The sequence below is a fragment of the Heloderma suspectum genome, chromosome 2, assembly GCF_057233095.1.
Source record: "Heloderma suspectum isolate Gila_16-S chromosome 2, 16-S_ref, whole genome shotgun sequence".
Taxonomy (NCBI): domain Eukaryota; kingdom Metazoa; phylum Chordata; class Lepidosauria; order Squamata; family Helodermatidae; genus Heloderma; species Heloderma suspectum.
Genome location: NC_139459.1, coordinates 256,493,842 through 256,520,349, shown reverse-complemented (window position 1 = coordinate 256,520,349; position 26,508 = coordinate 256,493,842). Strand labels below are relative to the sequence as shown.

At 44.5% G+C, this 26,508-nt stretch overlaps 1 protein-coding gene across 2 annotated transcripts in view; it reads right to left on the bottom strand.

The window, feature by feature from the left end:
• Positions 1 to 24,369, bottom strand: part of FNIP1 (folliculin interacting protein 1) — a 104,695-nt gene extending 80,326 nt beyond the window's left edge. For both annotated transcript variants that reach the window (XM_084838867.1, XM_084838868.1), the window contains exon 1: positions 24,179 to 24,369. In XM_084838867.1, the coding sequence (XP_084694993.1) occupies positions 24,179 to 24,273 (95 nt within the window). In that variant the 5' untranslated portion in view covers positions 24,274 to 24,369. The remainder of the gene's footprint in view (positions 1 to 24,178) is intronic.
• Between the last annotated feature and the right edge of the window lie 2,139 nt (positions 24,370 to 26,508).

The window sequence follows — 26,508 nt, the reverse complement described above, 5'->3', positions numbered from 1 at the left end:
CTTTTTTCTTTCCACAAAAAAGTCCACTAAGGAGAAAAAGGCAGAATAGCTGCATACTGTCTTCTGACTGGTAGCCCTAGGAGACCCAGAGTGTGACAGTTCCACCAGCAGAAAACCCAGGCTACAGTTGCCAATGCTAGTCTGGCTGCACTGTCAGATGCTTTGATATTAGCACTGTTATAGTCCTATAAGAGGCTAAGCAGGGCTGTAGCGACCAGTAAACGTTCACATTACTGCCTTTTTGTAAAAAGAAAAAAGCAAGCACATTTAAGGTATCACATGACTCTGGCACAGTGTTCCTCAACCTGGTGCTCTTCAGATGTGTGTCGGACTACAATTTCAATCATTCCCAGCCAACATGGCTGGGAATGATGGGAGTTGTTGTCCAACACACATCTGGAGAGCGCCAGGATGGGGCAGATTACATGAGAGCAAAGCATTTAAAAGTTAAGTACCTCAAGTCAAGTCAAACTCACAATATACTTAAGGTGGGCTCCTTTGCAGTGCCAGCCCTGCTACGATGCCTGCAGTGCCAATGAGGAAATTGTGCAGCTGATTTATTCCCGGGGAGTGCCACTCTGTGCTACATGTGGGACTTGCTCCTCCATTCCTAGGGCGTGAAATCTTCTTTAAAGTGCTATGCATGAACAGGGGTTCTTGGGGGTTTGGGGGGGATGTTTTTCAATGTACAATGTTAATATAAAAGCCACATATCCCTGGAACCCCACAGTACAGCAGAAGTTGCCACAGTTGAGGAAGCAACCTGTTTAGAGGGAGATAATTGACAGACTCGTGTGGCACTCACTAGTCAAATCATATATGGGAAATGACCTTGCCTGTGAAAGTGATATGGCTAATGGAAATCTCCAAGCTCTCCTTGGCTGTAACCCTTATAATTGATTAAAGGGACTGCACTTGTGACTGGGTGATAATTGAGAAGCAAATCAATCTCTAGACAAGGATTTGTCAGTCACAATTGGAAACAGACTGTTACAGAGTGTTGGGAAGTTGATACTATCAGAAACATAAAATATGATACCAGTTCTTATGTTTCACCCAGCACCACCAGACAAGAAGTATTGCCAATAATAATAATAATAATAATAATAATAATAATAATAAAATCTATAGCTTTAAAAACATGCCATTTTAAAAGTGACTGGAACTATCAACTGCTTCAAGTTATTTAATCAATTAGCCACTAGGTCTTAAGTGATAAGTAGATGAATTAAGGCTGCAAACCTGTAGCCACTTACCTGGGAGTAAGTCCTGTTGAACTTAATGGGACTTAGGTATGAGTAGACATGTATACAACTGTGCTGTGAATGATTGAATTTAAATGACTTTCATATTATAAGTGTCTTTTGAAACATATTGAAGAAATGGTATTTTCCCCCTTAGACAGCTTTTGTTTTGTTATCATTTCTTTCTAGGTTATCATTTCTTATTAGAAGCAAAAACTACCTTTCATATATTAATCCATTTGGGAATATGGAATGGCTTACCCCAACATAGCTACCTCTCTCTGTTCCCAAATTGCCAAGCAGCTGCAGAAGTATAACAACTCTGGGTTTAATTACATGGTCAGAGGCTACAGACAGCCACCTGCCCACACAGTAGTTAAAGATGCCACGTAGTAAACTTCTAAGTGACTGCATTCATTTCACATTATTGCAGGCAGAATCCTGAATAGAAAGCCAAACCCCACACCACAGCAATTTTTTTGCAAAAGAACCCTTAAAGATACCTTAGTACCACTTTCTTTAATCCCACATAAAACGGCACTCCCAGAGCTATGGCCAGGAAAACCACAGAAAGGGATTCCATAGGACACTAATGAAAACATGTAGAATTACTACTACAGATCAGCTAGTGGTTGTGTGCATATTACATGCAATTTAAACCGAAGCTTACTCGACCCAACCCATCATGTACCATTGGGCACATTGGAGCAGGAGCTAAAGTGAAAATAATCCCATTGTTGTGAGTATGACCTGTGTGTGTATATGCTTATCTTACTTGGAAAAAACAGTTTGTTTGTCTGCTGTAGCATTTTTATCCCATTCTTCAGTTAAAAGGCTCCCAGAATGGCTTATAAGTATTAATAATTAGACAGTCCCTGCCCTCAGGCTCACAATCTGAAAAGACACGAGACACAAGGAGACGGATGGGGGGAAGCATGATTGCGATGCTCGATTCAGTTGCCCAGATGGATGTGAATGTAACAACAGAACTCAGGTTTGCAGTTCATCTATTGTCCTTCCGGGCTGGGCTGGCCTGTCCCTCTTTTCTTTTTCTTTTCTTCTGCAGTTTCTGTCCTCTGGCATTCAAGCTTAACATGGGTCACCTCCCATTCCCTCAGGGCAAGATGTTCCCTCAGATGCCCTTCTGGTGGCAGTTGGAGGGACCACCACTGGAAAGGGGCTTCTGAGCACTGTGCTGGTGTAACCGCCTTTGAACAAATGGGGACTTCCATCAGGGGACTTTAAGGGCTGCAGCTCCAGCAGGGGTCAGTTGGGGCCAAGCCCATTTGGCCCTCATGAAATTACTTTTGAATTGTGATCCTAGTTGGTACTGGCAAACCATACTCCTTTCTGCTGCTAATTCTCCAAGTGGGACCCTCAGTGCCAAGAAAAGCATCAAATGTTAGACTGGAAAAGGATTTTGGAGTCATTTACAAGGTCCCGAACAAGTATGTGTCATCAATTATTTGAATTTTTCTGGCATTTCTAGATTAAACTCAAGTTTATTTTTCCCTGTCCCGATACAATTAATCATTAAAGGGACTGGGGGAAGGTGAAGCAGGAAGAATTTAAAAAGGCACCCTTTGATTACTACCCAAGCTTTCACACAGAAGGATGCAGCAAGAGGTATGCGGGGTGCTCCGAGATTCACAGCAATCGGTGTATCAGAGTCCTGTTTGACTCTGTCCCTCATGTGACTGCTTCATTAGGTGTTGATTCATTCAGTCATGAGACACAAGTGAGACGTGAGCAAACAAGGATGCAAGGTCTAACCTCAAAGGAATGGTAATGCCTGTTCTGCCAGTTTGCTGTATTAGCAACGCAAAAAAACAGAAACACAGTCCCCAAAATGCAGAAATGCAGGTAAAGGGCACAGACTTTGTTGGACTCATCAGTGGGTTGCAAAAGTCACTTTAGTTGTTGCTTCAAACAATTCCCTGATAGAGCAAGAATCCTTTCTTGCCTTTTATTCCTGACTTGCTTTGTTAATTAATTTGGTTGGAACGTAGCCAGACCTTAATCACTTTGGCTGCAATCCTATGCACTTTCCTAGGAATGAGCCCCAATGAATCCAGTGGGACTTATTTTTCATGCACAGGATTCTCAAGCACAGGATCACACTGTTGATTTACTATGCCTTTCACTTTTGCTTTCTGTCTAAATGAAAGCTCATGCAAGACTGAAACATTTGCACACTCTTTCACTAGCAAAAGGGGATTGCCAGTTTCTGCTAAATGTAGAGAACACAGGAGGCATCTGTCTGAGCCTTCTCTACCTCAACATAGCAAAAGCCCCCCAGTATTGTAGGTGCTCAAGGAGCCTTTTCCAGGCCTTGGTGAAATATGTGGAACAATTGTTATTATTTGTTTGCACATTATGTAAGAAAAGGAAATAGAAACAGGGGCACAATACAGTTTAAGAACATGCTTACCTGTCCTCCTGCTGAAATTGTCAGGATGCAAAAACTGCTCAACTTTGGATGATATATGTGTCCAGGATGACTAATTTGAAAATTCTGATTTGATCGCATATATTTATTCTGTCTACAGAATGAGTTGGATGCACATAGGAAGCTGTCTCATACTGGGTCAGGCCACTAGCCCATCTACGCCTAATAGTGGCAGCACTGGCTGGCAGCAGCGGCTCCCCAGGGTTTCAGGCAGAAGTTTTTCCAGCCCTACATGGAGATGCTGGGGATCGAACCTGGGACCTTCTGCATGCAAAGCAGGTGCTCTGCCACTGAGCTACAGCTCCACCATAGGAATGTTTTAGCATAGAATTACAAACACATAACTGTTCTCACAGTGATATTCTTCTTAGGATGTAACTCAAAAACACTGGACTGCCATTGAAAACAGCACCCCATATCTAATTCCCCTTCCTTTCCACTGTAACAAATAGTAACAAAATGGATGTTCTGAGAATATCATAGCATGCATTTCCTTGCTTTTTCCCATTACACGGAAGCCGCTGATGCGAAGTAGAGATATGCACAATGTTAGAACAACATGTCATGGGGGAGAGAAGGAAGAAATAGATACAGGGCTGCTGTTTTCAGTAGCAACTCTGAATTCTGGGTAATGTCTAGTTTCACTGTTGGTTAATGACTCCATACTACTAGCAGCATTTCTACAGCAGTCTAAAATCCCGCAAATTTACCAGGGCTTTCTGCTTCTGTTTTAAATGCAGGATCACGATGGGTTCCCTTTACATGCGCTTCCCTTCCCCCTTTTATGTGCGTGTTCTATATTTTTCATTACACAGCCACTAGATGGCACTAGTTCCCACAAGGGAACTCAACATGCAATAATTTGATAGCTCATTATCGCTAATCTTTTAAAAAAAATGGGATAAAGGTCATTTAGCACGGGAGACGCAGATGACATCATGTAAAGGACCCACAAACTTCTGTGTGTAACCAATCTCAATAGCGGGATAAAAGCCCCATGTGGAGAAGCCCTAGAACTCGGTATAGTATTTTAGGCTTCTTATCACAGCAGCTGACTCTCCTGATATAGAATCCATCCACAGTTGCACTGCTGTCACATTTAATTTCACTTTTCTTCCTCACAGAACTAATCACTATATCTTTCTTTATATACACACACACACACACACACGTTTCCTCCATCACCCTTGTCTCCTCAACATTCAGGCTTATGTTTGGATTTTTTTTTCTTAAGAAGTGCTGAGTCTGCATAATTGTGGCCTGGAGTGCTATGGTCCATGGGGTCACAAAGAGTCGGACACAACTGAACAACAACAACAACTCTAGCTGCAAAGGGATGCCTTAACTTTTGTTCTGATGTTCCTCTGACATACATACAGGGGGAAGGGGGCAAGCTGCAATGACACCATTACCAGGGGTCCAGGTGGCGGCAGCAGCAACAACCAGAAAAAAACAGAAAAAACAAACCAATTTCCAGGAAGTGTAGAGTACAGATTACACCTCTGGCAGATGTATAGGTCAGTAATGGATCTTGCAAAAAAAAAACTCAGCCGCTGAACTGGACACTTCCTTATTTAGAATGGAAGATGCACAAATGGGCTTGCAGGGAAGACAAAATAACTACCTTTCCTGAGCTCCAGTAATTTAGTGCCACATGTAACTCTTACCCACTCTGTTTTCCAAAGATGACATCAACTTTTTTTTCCAATTTAAGATATCTTAAGTGACCTGAAACTATTTCAGGTTAAGATTAATATAGAACAGACACACCAAGAAAGTACTCAATTTAACTTTACTGTCCTGCAACCTTAAGGACAAGCCAAGAATAAGTAACATCACACAGAAGAGCACACGGCCAAGAACAAAATGTGGTCAATTGTGCCACATTACAATAACTGTGATCCAGCAGACCATTTATATTAGCCTACCAAACTGTAATTATCCACAATGATTTTGATTTTAGAAGAAGGATGCCTGCCTAATGGCTCTCTTGTGATCTTTGAGTTCCAACTTAAAAGAGTTCCAGCTTAAAACCAAGGCCAGATTGCCAACAAAGGCTGTTTAGTAATCCATCTGATGATCCATGTCTCTTGGGAGGTCTTAGAGAGCAATCCTAAGTGGGCTGGGGAGCCAAGGGATGGATCACTTTCAATGCCCTGCCATGGCTTTCTAAATGCCTTCAAAAAGGACCAGTTTTGACCAATGATTATCATTATGGGCGGCATTTACCAAGGCACTTTAAGAATAACACTTCCCACGATGTATTTCTTTCTAGAACAATCACCATTTTGGGAATTTAAAAATGTGTTCTCATACATAAAAGATAACCACCACAACAGTAACAGACTGCTCAAAGCAATGTCATCTCAGGCCAAGACTGCTGGCTACACAGGAAGTTTGGCATGGTTACGACAACTCCTTGCAGGTAGAAAGTCTCTTTTTCTTCACTCTCCCTTCCCCGAGCAGCAAAATAAACAATTCCTAGAGCTGCTCTCAGCAAATGTTAAGGTGTTCGCATAAAAATGACTCACTAAATTCTCGGGGAAAGAGGCAGGATATTCTGCTTTCCTGTCACCACTGTTCAGAAATGCTAGCAGGGCTTTCCTAGCCATTTGAGGCCAGACAGGAAACCCTAAGGATGCTGTTGGCAGGGCTATGATACCAAAAGCAAACCAAAGGCACTACAAGGAGCTGTTCATACGGCTGTATTATTGGAAGGCAGCCGGGCAGGGGGAGTGAGCTCTGAGGTAGGATCTGTTCAAATTGTCACCTATCCCTGGACAGTTTCATTTTTTCTTTATTTTTTTAAATGATTTCCCAACATAATTACTCCATGCCTCTTCATTCTGTTCAAGCAGCATATTGCTTAGCATTATTTCACAATAAAGATGCAAAGAAGCTATGGTGTGTGGCATGGACAGAATACACACACACACACATCTATACATGTATGTACTGTGTGTTTGTGTGTGTGTGTATGTGTATATATATATATATATATATATACACACACACACACACACACATACATACATACATGTATATACACACACGAGGTTACCAAGCACAACATAAAGGAAGGAAAAGGCCAAGGAAGACTTCCTAGGCATCAGCTACGGAAAGCATGGGAACAAAATAATTAGGAGGAAGGGGCCTGCCTTCTGAATATTTTAGACAGACAGACAGATGGTATTTTACCAAGCACAGAAAAATAAATGGGAAGCTGCTTCAAGGGAGAGAATGACAAGAGTGGGTTTAGGGAAATAAGAGTGAGAGGAAGCTGTACATGTTTTGTACAGTTGGAAAATGTGCAGAAAAGGGCAACTAAAACGATCAAGGGGGTGGAGCAACTCCTCTATGAGGAATGGTACACCATCTGGAACTGTTTAGCATAGAAAAAAGGTGAGTAATGGGGGCCAGGATAGAGGTGTACAAAATGTGGAGAAGGTGGATAGGGAGACATTTTTCTTCCTCTCTCATAATACCAGACAGCTTTCCATGAAGCTGAATGGTGGGAAATTCAAGGCAGATTAAAGAAAGTACTTCTTCACACAACACATAATTAAACTATGGAATTTGCTACCACAAGGTGTAGTGATGGCCACCAACTCGAACAGACTTAAAAGGGGATTAGACAAATTCCTGGAGAAGGCTATCAAGGGCTACTGGTCCTGATGGCTGTATGCTACCTCCAGTAACTGAGGCATGTACACCAGTTGCTGGGATCATGAGTGGTGGGTGCTATTGCACTCATGTCCTACCTGTGGGCTTCTCATAGGCAGCTGGTTGGCCACTTTGTGAACAGAATGCTGGACTAGATGAACCTTGGTCTGATTCATCATGGCTCTTCTCATGTGAATGAATGCATTAGTGTGCATATTTGCATATTCTTTTATTACATCAGCTCATCTTCAACTCATTTTCCTTCCCACAGTAGAATGAGCATGTGTGCCTCCAGCACACAGCTCAGATAATGTTTGATAGGCGTGCTTTGCACACATACAGCTTTAAGTGAAAAAGGGTGCCAATCAGCTCATCACACGTATGGATGGGGAGAGAGAGACACACACACACACACACACACACACACCCTTGTATCACATCTTGCTTAAGACGAAGAGTAGAGAAGAAGGGTGTTTGCCTGCTCCTCTGCTATGGAAAAGGAATTGACAGCCAGGTAACTATAAACCACTATATCTCACTGGCACAGAGCCAAAGAGAAAGGAAGTCTAAGATTATGCCTGCCCATGCCATGTCTGTATTAGATTGTGCAACTCTTCAGCTTTGTGCATGCCGGTGTTGTATGAACGTCTGCTCCCTGTGAACCTGGTTCTCATGTTGCTTTGGCTGGAATCCAAAGATGGGGCACGCACATATAGAAGAGGACCTCACATACAGCTAGACCTTGATTTTCTATTTCTGATGCAGGAGTTTTCCTGCCAGAGAGAAACCACTGTTCAGTTTTGGCCTTGGCTCATCAGCAGGGGAGACAGCACTGGTAGAAGTAGAGTGCATGTCAGGGCCTTGTAGGTTATATCCAGGATTTGGTTAAAAGTAGCCTGGAAGGGCTTGGGCCTATTCAGCTTCTGGCATGTCAAAATCTGTGTGAGCTTATCTCTGTCAGTGTTCTCAGAGCACAGCCAGCAGAAGTCACCCAACTCCCTGTCCACCTGCTGGTCTGGCCTTGGCACGCAGGTGGTTGGAAGCTGTCTGTGACTGTGCATCTTGTAACTGTGCATTTGATTTCTTTTTCCTAGGTGCAGAATGTGGCATTTATCCCTATTAAATGTCATTCTGTTGTGCCCAATTTTGTGTCAGCTGCAAATTTGATCAGCATTCCCTGCACCTCCTCCTCCAAGTCATTAATACAAATGTTGAAGAGCACTGGGTCTAGGACTGAGCCCTGTGGTACCCTGCTCATTACCTCTCCCCGGTTTGAGAAGATCCCATTGATAAGCACTCTTTGAGTCCGATTCTGTAGCCAACTGTGGATCCACCTGATAGTTGTTTCATCTAGCCCACTTTTAGCTAGTTTACTTATCAGGATATCATGAGGCACTTAATTCACTACAGTGAATTAATTTTAAGTGGATTAATTTTAAGACTATGTAGTGAATTAATTTTAAAGGGTAATTTAGAAGATGGCATGCTCAGTGTTCAGAAGCACACTTCACTAACAGCACCATCCTATGCGTCTCTACTCAGAAGTAAGTCCCACTGACTTCAATGGGACTTACTGTCAGGGAACTGTGTATAGCAGCCTTCTGCAACCTGTGCCTTCCAGATGTTTTGGATTAGAACTCTTCTCAGTCCCAGCCACCATGGCTAATAGTCAGGGAGGATAAGAGTTGTGGTGCAAAATATCTGGAGGGCATCAGATTGGGTAAGGCTGGTGTTTGGGATTGCAGTCTGACATGTATTGAAAAGATGCCAGTCTTTTAGCTTCTTTGAACAGCCAAAAGAGATTAATGTGAGTTAAGATCAACTAATCCATATCAGGAGATCTTGGGAACACACCCAAAATGACTGAGGTTGCTTCCTGTTGTTGACTGACAAAACTCTGTGTATACCCTTCCTAGCTTACACCGATCATGATCAACTTAACAAAGATGTATTGTTCCTTAATACACTGGTGTGTGAATTCAGTGTAATCCCAACCAAATTAGTGGATGTACACCCATGTAGGCAAACAAAAATTCCTTCTTAGCGTTACTCACAAGGATGTGATGCTGCACACACTGTTACAATGTAGCAATAGGAGAAGGTCCTGTGTAATTAAGAAAATATCCTACCAGTTATTTTCCCCTCATTCAAGTATAACCAGAAGCAGCGTTTTTTAAATACAACTCAACCCAAACAAAAGCATAAGAAATGGATATTTAGACTACAAGTCATCCAGGCCACGTTATCCAAGGAGGAAATGGCTTACAAAATGGAGCAAACATGATCCTGCTCCAGCTAACTAGAGAGCCACAGCAAAAGCTGAATCATTCCCTCTGCTAAGGACTGAATCATTCCCACTACTGAGGCAGGCCAGCAAACTGAAGTAGGTACACTTGACATAATATTTCCCGGAACACACACACTCCTCTTCCATTTGATTATAACGTCATCCCAGAACACCAGTATCTCTTGGTCATTTGCCGTCACTTCACATTAGGAAGATTTCCATAAGGCAAAACTGAAAAATAGCCAATCCCGAGGAGAAGAAGCATGTTTATAGCATTTTAGAAATATTAGAAGTATTTCACAGTAATCATTTCAGGTAGATATAGTAATTAACAATGTTTATAGTGACCTAGAATTCTGGCTCATCATCCTATAGCAAGGATTTCAAGGTTCTTATCCAAACCATTGTCTTAGATACTTGGGAAGGTTACTGGTTTCCATACATCTCTCGTTATAAGTACTGTACAAGTCTCCTTTCAGGGCAAGGCCCAGGAGAATTCACAGACATTCTCATCCTGAGGTAAGAATACTATGTTTGTATATAATCATGTTTTTATGCCTCTGTGCCTGAGTCCTCCAGGAGTGCTTGGTTCCCCCTCATAGCTACATACTAGAATTAATAAGCCTTAAAAGCAGAGTCCTTACAAGCCAAGAAACATTGCTTCACGGCAGGGACTAGGCCAGGGGTAGGCAATGCAATGCAATGCCCGAAGACACCAGTGTGGGGGGCACTTTTCTTGGCACGCACCAAGCTGCCTGCCCCTCCAAGATTTTTTTTTAATTAACCAATTTTCTTATCAGCAGATGGGATCACTTCAAAACAAAGTGCCAGCCCCATTTCCCATGAATGCCTTTGAGCCACATGTGGGGCTCACAACCCCACATGCCCCCCACCCTGAGGAATCTTCAGAGGACAAGCTGGAGCCCCTGCAGCCGGATATCCCTGGGAAAACAAGCCACTTCAGGGGATCTTGGGGCTGACCAAGAAGGTCCTGGGTCCTAGGTGGAGATGGCTTCAGATCTTCACCCTCGAAAGGGGGAACGCTCTGCTCTTGGGTCAGAGGGGCATGCTGAGCCACCACCCAGCCCCTGGGAATGCCAGCGCCTGAAGGTAAGACCACGGCCAGGTGAAGGAGTGCCCAGTTGCAGAAAAGACTCTTCAAGAATAAAGGCCTTCATGCTACTGACCCTTGGACTCCTGCTTGACTCCGCTTCTTGGACTAGTTTCATATCTGACTGCTTATCTATGTTTAGACCTTGGATGATCCTCACACCTTTCTCTTGGATCTCTGCCTCTTGCCTGGATGGCCTGTAGCTTTGAGCATTGCCAGTTTACTGACTATTCCTGCCTTGAACTGCTCTCTTACTGGACTGATACCTCTGTATTTGACCATTTGCCTGTTTATTGACTTGCCCTTGGATTTGCCCCTTAATTTGTCCTAGCCATAGCAGGGCAAAGCAGAGTCTGACCTAGCCATAGCAGGACACATTCTTATGAAATGAAGGTGGTGGGAGGCTAGAGGCCAATGCTTTCGTCTGCAGCATACTCGGCCACCAAGAAATAGAAGAGAAACAATGAAGGAGAACGATCACAGGATTGCAGTGCTTGGATCTATGTAGCTTCAGCAATGTAGGAGAGAGACATGCTGTCTCCCATTTGCAACCAAGGTTGGTCCTTGCATTGCCCAGTATTTAAATACCTGCAAGAATTTCCCCCCAGCCCTTGTTGTTGTTCAGTCGTTAAGTCGTGTGCGACTCTTCGTGACCCCATGGACCATAGCATGCCAGGCCTTCCTGTCCTCTGCTCTCTCCCGGAGCGTGCTCAAGTTCATATTCATTGCATCAATTATGCTATCTAGCCATCTCATCCTCTGCCGTCCCCTTCTCCTTTCGCCTTCAATCTTTCCCAGCATCAGGGTCTTTTCCAGAGAGTTTTCTCTTCGCATTAGGTGGCCAAAATATTTGAGCTTCAGCTTCAGTATCTGTCCTTCCAATGAGCACTCAGGGTTGATTTCCTTTAGGATGGACTGATTTGACCTCCTTGCAGTCCAGGGGACTCGTAAGAGTCTTCTCCATCACCACAGTCCCCCCAGCCCTATAATCAACAATTAATCCATTCTGCTGTAGTTCTCCTGAAAGCCCACAGTTCAGAAGACCCATCTGTTTTCTTTGTCTTTCTCTTGGGGTACATTTTATCTTGACAAGTTCTTCACTGCAATGATTTTAGTATTCTCTGGGTTGAATGTTTATTATTTACTGGTGTTTATTAATTGTACTGATTTTTGTTGTTCTGTTACCATATTGGGTTTTTAATATGTAAGCAGCCATGAGAGGGTTGTACCCTATATGTGTATGTGTATAAAGAATACAAATAAAATAAATACAAATAAATAAATAAGTAGCAAGTTCCATTTGAGTAAGTGTACAAAGGATTGCAACCGAAAAGATTTCAGCCTCCCCACACTGTCCCAAAGTCAAGAAAGATCTTGGTATTCCAGTATGTAAGAGTGTCTCAAAATGAAATACTATGATATGGGCATAGTCAGCCCTGCAATGGCTTCTGAAAAAAAAAAAGGAGGCATCTTAGAAAGACCCTTTTTCAGCATGTACCGTGCACCTTTTTATTTTTTGGCCAGGAAACCAGAATTCACTTCAATTCACTTCTACTGAAGAAAACACCTAGCTTTCTTCCTCCTCCAGAAACTAACAAAGGAGTGGAATGCATAGGTGCACACTCAAAGGAAAATCCCCCAAAGCCATAAACCGAAGAAAACAAGTGCAAAAAGTTGACAATGGGTCATAAGACGTATCTGACTCCTAGGCAAGGGCACTGAGGAGATCCAGTGCAGTTAAACAAATGCTGAAATAGTGTCGGTTAAGTTGATGCCTTCTCTCACAAGTCCCATTATGACTATTTGCAAGGTCCCAGGAGTGCAAAAAGGGAAGAAAAAAATGATTTGTTCTCTCAGCAATGTCTCTTTTGAAAAAGCTTTATGCTGAAGAGGAAGGAGAGAAAACTAAAGAGCTGTACAGCAGAGACAGAATGCTCTGGGGGCAGCCACGACATGTCAGATGAAACAGTCCAAACTTAGTAAACCACACAGCCAGCTGCAGGATAAGGAAGTGATAACACAGACAACATGGGATAGTGACACACTCCAACGAAAGAACAGACTCATGATCATTGTGATGAACTCTAGCCCCGATACTTGATAGTGCCAGTCAGAGAATCCAGCCACAATAAAGATTAAAAGCATGAAAGTGGATTCACTTTTTCTGGGAGTAGGGAGGGGGATATGTTAGACCACGTGTTTTGGACACAACTTCTAATTCCTTTCCAAAAATGTTGGAAGCGTCTCTGCTTGCTTGGCTTGCAGAGCCGTAACATTTATTAAGGGTGATTTAGTTTGCTCTTGCTCAGAGCTGTACGCCTGCAGGAAATGCATTACATTATTCCCCAAAAGGGGAGAAGACTGGTGCAGCGCAGTAAGAACCCTTCATTGAGTCATTCCTCTCTTTTGGTAAATATGCAAAAGAGGGGTGGGGGGAGAGAGACAGAAGTAATGGAAAGAAGGCAAGGAGTTCCCCCTGAGAGGGAGAAAAATCCTAAGGCCTTTAGCGACTTACAGGCCTAGAGACAAACCATACTCTGTAGATCACTTTGCAGTTGTGAATACACTCGCCCAGGGCTGCACAGGCAAGCTGTACCCCGTTCAATTGGACTTCCTCCCAAGTACACAGATAATAGCAACCATAATTAATTGTGCAGCCTTAACAAATATATTAATTGATGGGTCCGTTTTTAAAACCAAATGCTGCTAATGCTCGGTAAACTCCTAGAAGGATCCTTGAGTTACCTTCTGCCTCAATCATTGCTCCTCTGCCTCTGCAAGGCTTTAGGGACAGGAACCTCAAATGTACCCAATACCCTCTGGAGGGGGGGAACAGATCAGCGGGGCGGGGGGGATGACAGTTGGCTCAGGGAAACTGCAGTCTTTTGGACAGCAACATGGGCCAGGATGGAAGTATAAGAAAGGTGCATGGTGGGATAGAAGAAAGGGAGCTGTGCATCGCTGTTAATTTCCATAATTTCCATATTCTAGGCAGAAGTAGGCTTACATGGGCTTGAGCATCAGAAGGAAAGGATTGGAAGAAAAAGGCTGGAGAAGAGCCCCTTGTTTTGATGCTACGTTTCCCCTTTTATGCCTCATTTTTATATTTCTCTTTCAGCCAAGAACCCCCGCTCTCGGAGCCCTGGATGCTTTTTGTTTTTGTTCTTTTGCTTTGCTTTGCTTTTTCATGAGACTCTCAGAAGCAAGGTGGGAAAACACTAGTCTTTACTCATTAGCCTACCTACTCATCCCGCACTACCAGTCCAGAAAGATTGTCTGCTCATTCACTTCAGGTTGGGGTGGCAGCACAAAACTCGGGATTTCTGACACAAAACAGCACCAACTAGCACAAAACTTTGGCCCAGGTTTGCAGGGGATATGGTGGGTTTGGGGGGGTATTAACTAGGAATCGCAATTGATATGCAGGCACACACACCTTTATGAGTTGTGGATCAAAACTAAGGGTTTGGGGAACTAGCACAAAGCTTTGGCATAGGTTTGGAGGGAATACCAGATTTTGGGATCTGTAGTTAACACTCCTGAGAAGGAGCTGCAAAGCGTAAAGAAGACAGTGAAATCCAGAAATACATATGCCAAGACAAATGACTACATGTAATTATGCCAATGACTCGACTTCATCATTTCAGCTCAATAAATTAGTTTTAAGATATACACATATGCTCTATATAGACAGGGCATACCACCTATACACAGAACACTGTAAAATAATAATTTAATAAAATGTTAACTTGTTGCTCAGCACAAGCTTTCAATTTACAATAGACCTTATATTTAAATATATTAGAGAACACGGGAATAATCCAGCCCAAATTAAGTACTTAATCCTAATGTTTTCAAGTAGGAAAGAAATAAACTAAATTTTCTGTTGTTGTGTGTGTGTTTTTGGACTCACTGCAAAGTTTATCATAGGTAAAACAGAAAGTACTGCCAGAGTTAGTGAGAATTCCGCTTTGTTACAGCTTGGTGTAAAAAAAAGGGATTTGAACGGCTGCCATTTTCATAGGAAGTGTAAGCATTTTTTTCTACCTGCCAGAACACACATTTGGACTTAGTATACTTTATGTTTATGCCCTCAAGGGTGAAGCCTGACTTGAAACAGCTGAGAGGATTCAAATGATAAAAAGTTATTCGGCCATATAAAGAAAAAGAACAAGGTGGGGTAGCCATTAGTGAAGGACGCCTTAAAGCAACTTCTACAAAACTGGTGAGCAAAGCCAAAGAGCAATCTAAGCAATATTTCAGAGAAATGAATAGAGACATAACATCTAGGTTATGAGTTACTTCAAGGAAATACAGTTATAGTGCAATTCTGTAGAAGTCTCCTCAGAAGTAAGGTCCATTAAGTTCAGTGATGCTTGCTCCCAGGTAAGTGGGTAGTGGATCACAGCCTTAAATGACTAAATAATGGTTAATCAATAGCTGTTAACTTCAGCTATGAAGTTAGTTGAGCTCCAAGGTACTAGTTTTGTATAGATGGCAAACAGAAAGGAAGCCACCAAATCTTCCTGTTGTTTCTTTTTCACAATTTACTGTATTCCATTGCAGTTGAAAAGCGGATTTGCTATAACTTCACACAGCTGCCACACAATGGGGCAAATCATTCAATTTTTCAGCAAAGCCAAGGTAGAATAAGTGTGGGCTGGTGAGAAAGTGTGTGTGGAGAAGCTTGGATATGCGTGGCCACATCCAGCAGATTTACAAATCACCGAGATTGGGCAGATACAATGGGGAGAGAATGTGCACATACAACCCCAAATCCAACACGACAGGAACGCCAAAAACAGGCCATCCAAAGCCAAAAAACAAGAGAGTAAACAAGAGAAAATGCTTATTATACTCCAAGACGTTTTGGACCCTAATAGTCCTTCATCGGGGAAATCAACCGCAAGCGTCTTCTAATATACTAAAACAACACCTCTCTCTTTTTTTTAAGACTGGGCTTTAAAAAACTTCTTCATAAGAAACAGATTTGACTAAATACAAACCAAATTCATGTTTCTCTTCTGTGCATTTCACTTTTTTTCCCAACTAACAATTTCAAACCTGGTTTCTAGGGATGGCGGAGAATTTCTTCAAGAGGCCGAGCGCCGAGGCATTCGCCCCCCCCAAAGTGTTGGGGAAATTCTCCGCTGGCCCCCCGCCCCCCCCAGGATGGGACTTACCTCCAGCGAATGTCCCTCTCGGCGGCGGGTCCCAGCGGCGGTTCGGCGGCGGTTCGTCAGGGGCGAGGGCAGCGGCCAGTCTCCTGACCGGCTGCCGCCGCCGCCATTACAAAATAAAAAAGTAAGTAAAAAAAACCCCCCACACACCCGTGATAGGCTACATGACGATTTACGTAGCCTATCACGGCTAGATTTCCAAAGTCAGCCGTGATAGGCTACGTAAATCATCACGTAGCCTATCACGGGTGACTTTGGGGGGGGGGAAGCGCGTACGCAAATGGCGGCAGCCCATGGGCGCCGCCATTTGCGTTCCTTATTTTGGCACATCTAGTCTACGTAAAGATTTACGTAGACTACAGCGAAAATAAGGGAACGCTATTTGCATTGCCCTTATTTTCGCCGTAGTCTACGTAAATCTTTACGTAGACTAGACGTGCCAAAATAAGGAACGCAAATGGCGGTGCCCATGGGCCACCGCCATTTGCGTACGTGCTTTTTTCCCCCCCAAAGTCACCCGTGATAGGCTACGTGATGATTAACGTAGCCTATCACGGCTGACTTTGGAAATCTAGCTGTGATAGGCTACGTTAATCGTTACGTAGCCTATAACGGGGTGGGTTTTTTTGTTTTTTTTTTTACTTTTTCTTTCGCGGCCGGGGAGACAGGGCGCTTCTCCCCAGCCTGAATTTCAGCCTCCCCCCCGTCCTGAATTTCGGCCAGGCGAGGTGGGACACCTCCCCCCACTCGCCTGAACTTCGGAGGGAGAAGCGAAGCGCCTCCCCCCCACCGCGAATCACCCCTGCGAAAAGGTAAGTGACTTTCGTACATCCCTACTGGTTTCACTACTGCAATACAAATGCCCCAATCCAGAGCCGTATTTGTATTACAAAGCCCTCGGAGAACTATTGCACTGGCGGGCTTTCCCCATTCTCTTCCAGGGGAGCATTTCATCAGGGTAAGACTACAGTCTTTTAAGGAAGAACCCGAGAGCATTTTTCTTGGTGATGTTACATCCAGAGGGGTGTCTCTGCAAGTGACTTACTCCAGCTGACTGCATTTGGATGTCGTTAGGGATACATGATGTCATGGCCATCTTGCAGCCACTCTGGAGTTTCATGCTGAAAAACCGGTTCTTGAGACTACTTTTAGTTCGATTGTTTTCTTTAATTTGGCTTGTCTGCGCTTCTATTGTGGTATGCACCACCCTCCACATTTATTCCAGCATGATAGCCCTGCCCAGGGGTGTGTCTTTCACCTCACTGACCCTAGTCAAGGGGTGCTTCCCCAATGTTTTCCCCATCTGTTTCCCTGCTGCTTCCGCCATTTCAGGGCTGGCCGTCAGAGTTCTGCGCTACCTCAAGGCATTTACTTCACCTTGCCTACTGCTAAACTCTGGTGGCCATCCCCACAAAGTATAGGTGTGCTCCGGGCACCCTCTAACTTCTTTTAAAAAATTAAAGTATTAAACCTAAATAATGGTTTTGTCAGCAGTACCTACACCTCCCCCCATCTCGCTGTCTCAGTATATCACTATCTTGCATTTGACCAGCAATACCTATAGCCCCTATCTTACTACCTCACTATGCCACTATTTAGGGGCATAGGTTTTGCTAGACAATTGCGTGATAGTGACCTAGTGAGATTGGACATCCCTTTGTAGGTGTGATTTCTAAACTTCTTTCTTTCTGGAGGGGTGAGATTTCTTTCATGTCTCTATGCCTCTATCATGCATTTGCTGTATCATGCATGTGCTCTATCACACAATTGCGTTATCGCATGATTGCACAATTGCGTGATAGAATGATAGAGCAAATGCGTGATAGAGGCATACAGACATGAAAAAAATCACCCCTCCAGAAAGGAAGAGGTTAAAAAACACACACCTACAAAGGGGTTTTCAGTGTCACTAGGTCACTATCACGCATTTGTCTAGCAAAACCTATGCCCCCTACCTCTCACTATGTCAGTATTGTGCATTAGCGCTATCAATCGATAGTGACAAAGTGAGATAGTGGTTTTAGAGGGGGAGACATAAAAAACAATTGGCGGAATTGGGAAGTAACTCAAAGAGGCTAAGCTTCCATCCCTCGTTTTATGGGAGTATCAGGGTAAGAAAAGATGAGAGCGGGGGGGGGGGCTTTCCTATTGGTTGAACAGACCCTGCCAGTCTGATGACATTTACTCTAATCCCCCCCCCCCATCCAACCCAGAAGTATGTTCTGTGACGTGACTTATACTGGAGCGGTACACTTGCTTGTGGAGCCCTATGCAGACCAAAACGCTCTGAAGCCAATTCCTTGAAAAGATCTGGTTAACCCTTCACTTCTCCTTCCGTTGTTGCGAAGACAGGGGCCAGGATGACAGAAAGACACATGGGAAGAAAAGAACATCTTGCAAGAGCTGGTTTGTACTTAACACCAAAGAAGAGCAAGCCTTGGGCCATGCTTTCCAATTCTGGTTTGCAGGCAAACTATGTTATGTGCAAATCACAGTTTGCTCAGTTTGGATATAACAGCAAACTAGGGTTTGCCATGAAAATGGAATTCAAGGAGGAAACTAGAATGCATGAGGAGAGAGAAGCCCTATTCAGGCATTCTGTACCTGAATAGAGCAAGCATGTATCAAGAGGGAGCACCCCAGCATCACTCCTTTCTATCATTGCGTTTGTCACCTCAACTTGTAGAGGGTGACTTTCAAAAGTAGAGAGCCTCCTGTATATGTGGAGGCTTTCCATGCAAGCCAGAATGCAGATTTTCCACAGATACGTGAAGCTCTCCTCTTCTGCCAATTGGCCTGCACAAGTTTAGGGTGACAAGGGCAACAGTGGAGAGGGGCAAGCCTGGAGTGCTCCCTCCTGCTGTGTGTTTGCTCTATTCAGGTACAGAACACCTGAATAGGGCTGAAGTATTACTAGCAAACCAACATTATGTCTAAGGTAAACTCTCCTTCTATGGCAATACAGGACAGTCTTAAGAACCAATGCAGGTTCACATGACAAGAAATGAGCCTGCTTGAAGCAATATTCTTAGGATCCATCAGACAGCTCCAGAAAGTTTTGGAAAACACTCCACTTATTAAACACAGCACTACGAACAGCTCTGATAGGGATCACATTCAATACTGGGGCACACTGCAGGACACCTTACAGTCTTTAGTTAAAGGAAGAAGCCTCTAATATTATTAGTTGCAACCTTTTGGCCATCACCCATCAAGTGCAAATGCCAACCACAACGTGATGTCTGAACCATCTTGAGCTTAGGCACTGCATGACTATTTTTCTTAAGAAAGTGATCCTTCTAAATTAAGGAACCACCTATACGTATGGGGAATTACTACAATTGATGTCTTGTTCCTCTTGCCTTTGGAAGAATGAAAGGCTAGGAGACTCACTTCTGCTTTGCAAACTATTTAATATCCTGGTTCTTAAAGATAGGAAAGGATCACACAACAATAATTTGATATTTACGTGGGACCAACAGTTTACTAAACAAACACAAAAACCTACAAACACAACTGCCTCAGGGGATCAGGCCAAATGTAATCTAGTCCAGCCTTCCCTAACCTAGTGCCCTCACAGCATCCCCCAGCCAGCTGTTCTGCCAGCTAAGGGATACTGGCAGAACACAGTGGAGTGCAGCTGACACACTGTTGTTTTCCCTCAACATCTGGTAATCAAAACTATATGTATTTTTAGCAGTCATGGACCTATCCTCCATGACATACCCAACAAACAAAACCGTGCTATGCATGTGTCTGTGAAAATATATGGCAAAATCCTACTTTGGGCTTGTGAATTTCCATTTGTGCATTGGTACATTCCCCTCCTCTCCTCCTCCATGTGCCCCATGTGCCCCCCTCAAATCCTTTTGGGAGCAACCCCTAACCAAATGGAGCGGTTTTTGAAGGCGCAGGGGAAGTGGGGGCTGCAGGGAGTTGCCGTTCCCCGTTCCACTGATAGTTGTTCTGTGAGAAGGGTGGGGTTAATTGGACACCACACAGACACACACATGCATACAGACATGCATACATACACCACATAGATACACATACATATAAGCCACATATACATCCCTTCTAGGGCCTTCGAGAGCTTGGTGACAACCTAAATGACTGACAATATGCAGCCCTGCCCCAAAGACCTGCTGCTTTAGGTCAGATGCTCCACCCTGCTGGTAGGGCAAGCCCTGATGTATCTACAACCATGAGGACTTCACAACTTATTAAATTCATGAAAATCCTTGGATGTTTAGGTTGAGATGAAATGTTGCCATTCCTAAATGCTTTGCATACCACCAAAGCCTTGAATATACTCTGAATATGCTTCAAAATACCAAAGGCAAGAACCAAATTAAAGAGCAGAAGCTATAGGATACATGACCAAGGCATTAGAGGAATTGCATTTCTGATAGGCTAAGGGTTTGGGCATACATGGCATATTCCAAATAAGCTGTTCTTACTTAAAGTAGAAATGACCCTTTCAAAGTATACTCTAATAAAAGGGATATAAAACACTTCCCCAAAGTTAAAAGGACTTAGGGCGCAATCCTATGGGTTGAGCCTTCGATGACTGTAAGCCCCCAAAATGGGAGGCTTATGGGCATCCTATGCAGGGTGAGAGGAGTGGCGGAGGTGCTCTTTGCCTCCCCATCCTCCTGCCCTGCATTTTTCAGCAGACGGGCTTTTTTGCCCATCTAGCGATGGCGTTTCAAAGAAGGAGGGAAGAAGGCTGGCAGAGGCTCAGGATAGCTCATATCCTGGCCTCTCCAGCCTCCCCCCTGCCCAACAAAATGCCCCTTTTCCCCCTCTCCAAGGTCAAGTTCCTGACCACGGAGGCTAATCAGCTACATAGTCGGGGGGGGGGGGTTGGATCTCCAGTTGTCCCCTGCAAGGTCAGAGTGCGCTCTCCAACCTCAGACTGGGGAATCCAAACTATCACATGGCCCCTCAGATGCCATTTAGGGACCATAGGATTGCTCCCTTAACTCCTTTTAATATGTCCACCTCTAAAACAGTTTCCATTGACTTCTGTATAACAGCTTATTCAGATATGTCATTAAGAAATTCCCAATTGCAAATTTATATCCTAATAAAACTACATACAAGAAACAGACAGCAAGACACATTGTAAGTATGAGTGTTTCCATTTAATTGTATGTGAGGTTTTTCTATTTGGACACAATAAAAAGAAGGTCACCTTCTCGCTTTAGTCATTCTTACTTTAAAGCAGACACACTACCTTTGTATTATCCTACAGTGGATAGACTTTCAAGTATTGAGTAACATAGCTAGTTCTAGTTAAAGGTTTAGTAGGGAAGTGGTAACATAAAACAAGTTAGAATATTTAAGCCCTCTCGTATGAACAGTTCATTGTTAAGCATTAGGTTTACTTACAAAACACACCACAGTCATACACATGTCTACTTGGGACTACTCAACGGGGCATACTCCCAGGGAAGTGAGTGCTGTACTGTAATCTTAGAGGTTTGGGCCTATTTAGGAGTCCGTGGAGGCTGGCAGGGGTAGCCAAATTGACTGACTCCAAGGTCAAAAAGGAAATGTGCAAGAAGCAAAAGGGTCACAGCTCATTTGTATATTTTATTTGCATATAATTCACAAAATTTGCATATCATTTTCATAAACAGGATAGATGATAAACTACATTTGGTGACAGATTATGTTGTGCTTATTCCACAAATTTATTTGTTTATGAAGTTTATATCCTGGCTTTCTGTGAAAAATGGCACTCAAGGTGTTTCTTGAGTTAATCTGAAACTGTTACTGTCAAACAGGGGTCAGTGGAAACAGATGTTAAAGCCCTGCTACCAAGAACAGAAACTTACTTAAAATATTTTTTTTAAGAAAACTGATTGCTGGGATCCTCAGATATGAGACGGGGGCCATAATATTTAAACAACAGGATAGGATATTGGCTGCTTTTATATCAGTTTGTATCATACAAAATTTTACATCATTCAGTAGGTACCTATAATAGTTTTAATGAGAAAATATAGGAGGTTCAGCTTGCAGTCCTATGCATGTTTGGACGGGAAAAAAAAGTCCTACAGCTCCCAGCATTCCCCAGCCAGAGTATTACCAGATGATGTCAGTGCATTGTACCAAAAATATAATAACATGGTTGTGGTCAAATTAAATAAAGCTGATAAATGCTGACTGTGAACTGCTCTCCCCAGTGAGGTCCACCTGTCACCAATATTGTCATCTTTTCGGTACCAGGCTAAGACTTTCCTCTATCACAGGCATTTGAAGGTATACAATGGCATATGATGGGGTTTCTTAATTTAGTTCTTTTACTGGGTCTTGACATTTTAAATTACTTTTAGCTGTTTTCCATTTATTTAAGTTTTTGCATTTTTTAAACCTTGCTGTAAGATACCTTGTGTCTTTTTAGAGAAAATGTAATAAATGTTAATAATAATAATAATAATAAAAATAAATGGTCTCACATAGTAGCCTTAGGGCAATATATTTTATGTTTGGACATATAATCAAACTGAATGAAAAACAAATGGTAATATCAAGTAGAAACTTTGTGAGAATAGCAAAATCTTTGTTAAAGTCGTCACTAGCAACATCTAGCAGCCTCCATGAAACTGGAATGCTATCTGTTATATAATGTATGCAAATGAATGCAGAGAAGGTATGTTCCACTCACATCAGTGTTCTTAAACTAAATTCAAAGTCTGTAACTGATTCCTGTTCTAGAGTCTGCAACAGAGTCTTGTTAGTATAGAGTTCAGTTATATACTATTCTTCAGCTGCGGTTCTATGAAAGTCCTGTAAACTCTCTTTGTGCAGCCGGGTCCTGTGGTTCTTTACTCAGAAATAGGTCCCAGTGAATTCAATCCAGTCAATTCGATTTACTCCCAAGTAAATGTGCATAGGATTGCAGCCTGGGGGCCAGAAGTCCCTCCCGTTGAACTCAGGAGGACTTCGGTCCAGGAAACATGCACAGGACAGAGCTGCATGCTGACATGCAGAAGCATTTTTACACGCTACTGCAACATGGGAAGGCTTCAAAGTCAATTTCTGATCTCAGGGCTTCACTTGAATAACGGAAGCTCAAGTCAACCATGATACAATATATCATGGTTGCCACCCCAACATAAATAACACATCTCCAAGACAAAACTGGGCCATCAACAGGCAAAAGGTAAGAACATAAATCCTAATATCGTTTTGAGAGTTCAGTAACACTCTCGCCAAGAACCACACAGACCAAATCCAGGTGCATTATTGTTCCTGTGATGAAGGCAAGATAAATGAGAGGCGGAAACATCCTTGGCTAAAAGTCCTTTTCCAGCGTCCCCTCGCTTGGCCGAAGGGTCTACTGCGGCCAGATCACGACGGATGTCCCCGGTAACTCTGCACGCCACCAGCAGCCACGCAGCTCGCCCTCGCTGTCCCTCCTTAACAGTTAAGCTGGCTCTCGCCGGGCACTGGAGCCTGCCGCTTTCAAGGCAGCCGGGGAAGGCGGCATCTTTTTATTTGAGCTTTTAATTGTACGTGATTCAGCGCGCCGCGCCAAAGCTGAAGGCAGAGGGAGCGGATCACGGGGGGAGGGGGAAGAGCCCCAGGCTCGTCGGCTTCCCCCTCCTCGGCAGCCGCGGCGAAGACTTCGACCAGCAGTCGAGGCCGGGGGGGGGGGGTCGTTTCTCTTTTGCAACTCAGGAAAGTGACGGGAAACGCGACGCGCTCAGCCCTGCACGCGCGTGACGGCCCCGATCCTCAGAGGCGTCCCGAGTTCAGCCTTGGAGATGCGCGCGGGGCGGGGGGAGACCCGCGGAAGGAGGAATCACCGTTGCGCGAAGTTTTGGCGCATGGCGAAGACACGCGCATCCGTGTGGTTTCCGCCCGGGAGGGAGCTCGGCTGAGTGGCCGCCGAGGCAGCCCTGCCAAGAAGCCCGCCCGCCTGCTCCAGGCTGCTCCCGGGAAAGGGGAGGTTGGGAGTGAAAGGACCTGGGCGAGAAACAGTCTCCGTCAAGTTCGAGGCGGGGAGTCGGCAGGAGGATCCCCGGCGACCCGAGCGAGCGCGGCGCGCCCGGAGGCGACCAGGCAGGCAGCCCGGAGAAAGCCAAGCTGCAGCCCGCCGCGCGGAAGGGAGGCTCCGCCGTGCCCCAGAGCCAAGGGCAGGGCCGGCGCCGCGCCGGGCCCCCCAGCAGCCGCCCGCCCCTCGGGTCTCCGATGCAGGCGCCCCCTCCCGCCCTCTGCCCTCGCCCCTACCTGAACACGCACTCCTCCTTGAGCTCCTTGCAGGGGGAAATCAAGCCGCTCTTTTTGTTGAAGAGCTTCTGCAACAGGGTGGGCGTGGGGGGCATTTTGGCGGGGGGCCGCTCCGTCCAGCCAGGGCAGCGCTCTCCGCTCGCAGCCGGGACGGCCAGCTAGTTCCGCGAACCCGACTCCATTCGGTGTGTGACAGTCATATGACAAAAATTAATCACTTGGAGCAGCCACGGCAGAAGAGGGCCGGGCGGGCGGGGTTTCGCACGGGTTCCCCGGCAGCGGATTGGCCGAGAAGCCCAGCCCACGTGGTGAACACAGTGATCCTTGCTTGGCTTGGCTGAGCAGCGCCGCTGGGGGGCGGGGGGAGAGAGAGAAAAATGCAGGCGCAGACCCGGGGCTTCTCCCGCCAACGATGGCCCGGCTCACCATGTGCGTCCCTTCGGGCTGCAATCTAGGCAGATTTACTTGGGAGTAAGTCCCATTGGACTCAATAGGACTTACTTCTGAGTAGACCGACATAGGATTGCTATGTTAAGACCCCCCCAAAAAAAATATTTAGTCACAAAGGCATGGATGGGAAAGGGGACACACCCAAATGTCCCTGCGTTTTGTATGTGATGTTTGTATTAAAAAAAAACAACAGCTGAAATTCTCCATCCCCGAAGATCTAGCGCCCGGTTTGGGAGACGATGGGATGCTGCAGCCCCAGATCTAAAAAGATCAATATAAGATGCAAGGAGACCAAACAAAAAGTCTTCAACTGGAATTAAAATAATATTGAATGTATTCTTGGCCATTTTCCCCTCTGGGGTTTTTGCTTTACTTTTCTCCCTGTTCCAATCCTGATCTTTGCATAACGAGGCTAGATCAACACGACCGCTTTATTGCGATATTGAAATGCACTGATAACTGCTGGAGCACATTAGGATTATCTCTACACCAGCCTAAATCCCTCATTTAGGCTTTCTGCTTCCGTTGTAAATACAGGATCATGTTGTTGTTCAGTCATTCAGTCGTGTCCGACTCTTCGTGACCCCATGGACCATAGCATGCCAGGCCTTCCTGTCCTCCACTCTCCCGGAGCGTGCTCAAGTCCATATTCATTCCATGGGTGATGCTATCTAGCCATCTCATCCTCTGCCGTCCCCTTCTCCTTTTGCCTTCAGTCTTTCCCAGCATCAGGGTCTTTTCCAGGGAGTTTTCTCTTCGCATTAGGTGGCCAAAATATTGCAGCTTCAGTGTCTGCCCTTCCAATGAGCACTCAGGGTTGATTTCCTTTAGGATTGGCTGATTTGACTTCCTTGCAGTCCAGGGGACTCGTAAGAGTCTTCTCCAGCACCACAGTTCGAAAGCATCAATTCTTCGGCGCTCGGCCTTCCTTATAGTCCAGCTCTCACAGCCATACATTACTACTGGGAAAACCATAGCTTTGATTAGACGGACCTTTGTCGGCAAGGTGATGTCTCTGCTTCTTACTATGCTGTCTAGGTTTGCCATAGCTTTCCTCCCAAGGAGCAAGGGTCTTTTAATTTCATGGCTACAGTCACCGTCTGCGGTGATCTTGGAGCCCAAGAAAATAAAATTTGTCACTGCTTCCATTTCTTCCCCTTCCATATGCCAGGAAGTGATGGGGCCAGATGCCATGATCTTAGTTTTCTTAATGTTGAGTTTCAAACCAGCTTTTGCACTCTCCTCTTTCACCCTCAACAAGAGGCTGTTTAGATCCTCTTCGCTTTCTGCCATTAGGGTGGTATCGTCTGCATATCTGAGGTTGTTGAGAATTCTCCCGGCAATCTTAATTCCGACCTGTGATTCATCCAACCCGGCGTTTTTCATGATGTACTCTGCATATAAGTTAAATAAGCAGGGCGACAATATGTAGCCTTGTCGTACTCCTTGTCCAATTTTGAACCAATCGGGTTTTCCATGTCTGGTTCTTACTGTTGCTTCTTGGCCCTCGTACAGGTTTCTCAGGAGACAGGTAAGGTGGTCTGGCACTCCCATCTCTTTAAGAATTTGCCACAGTTTGTTGTGATCCACACAATCAAAGGCTTTAGTATAGTCAATAAAGCAGAAATAGATGTTTTTCTGGAATTCTCTTGCTTTCTCCATGATCCAGCAAAAGTTGGCGATTTGATCTCTAGTTCCTCTGCCTCTTCGAAACCCAGCTTGTACTTCCGGTAGTTCTCGGTTCGCATACTGCTGAAGCCTAGCTTGTAGGATTTTGAGCATCACCTTGCTGGCATGTGAAATGAGCGCAATTGTACAGTAGTTTGAACACTCTTTGGCATTGCCCTTCTTTGGCACTGGAATGTAAACTGACCTTTTCC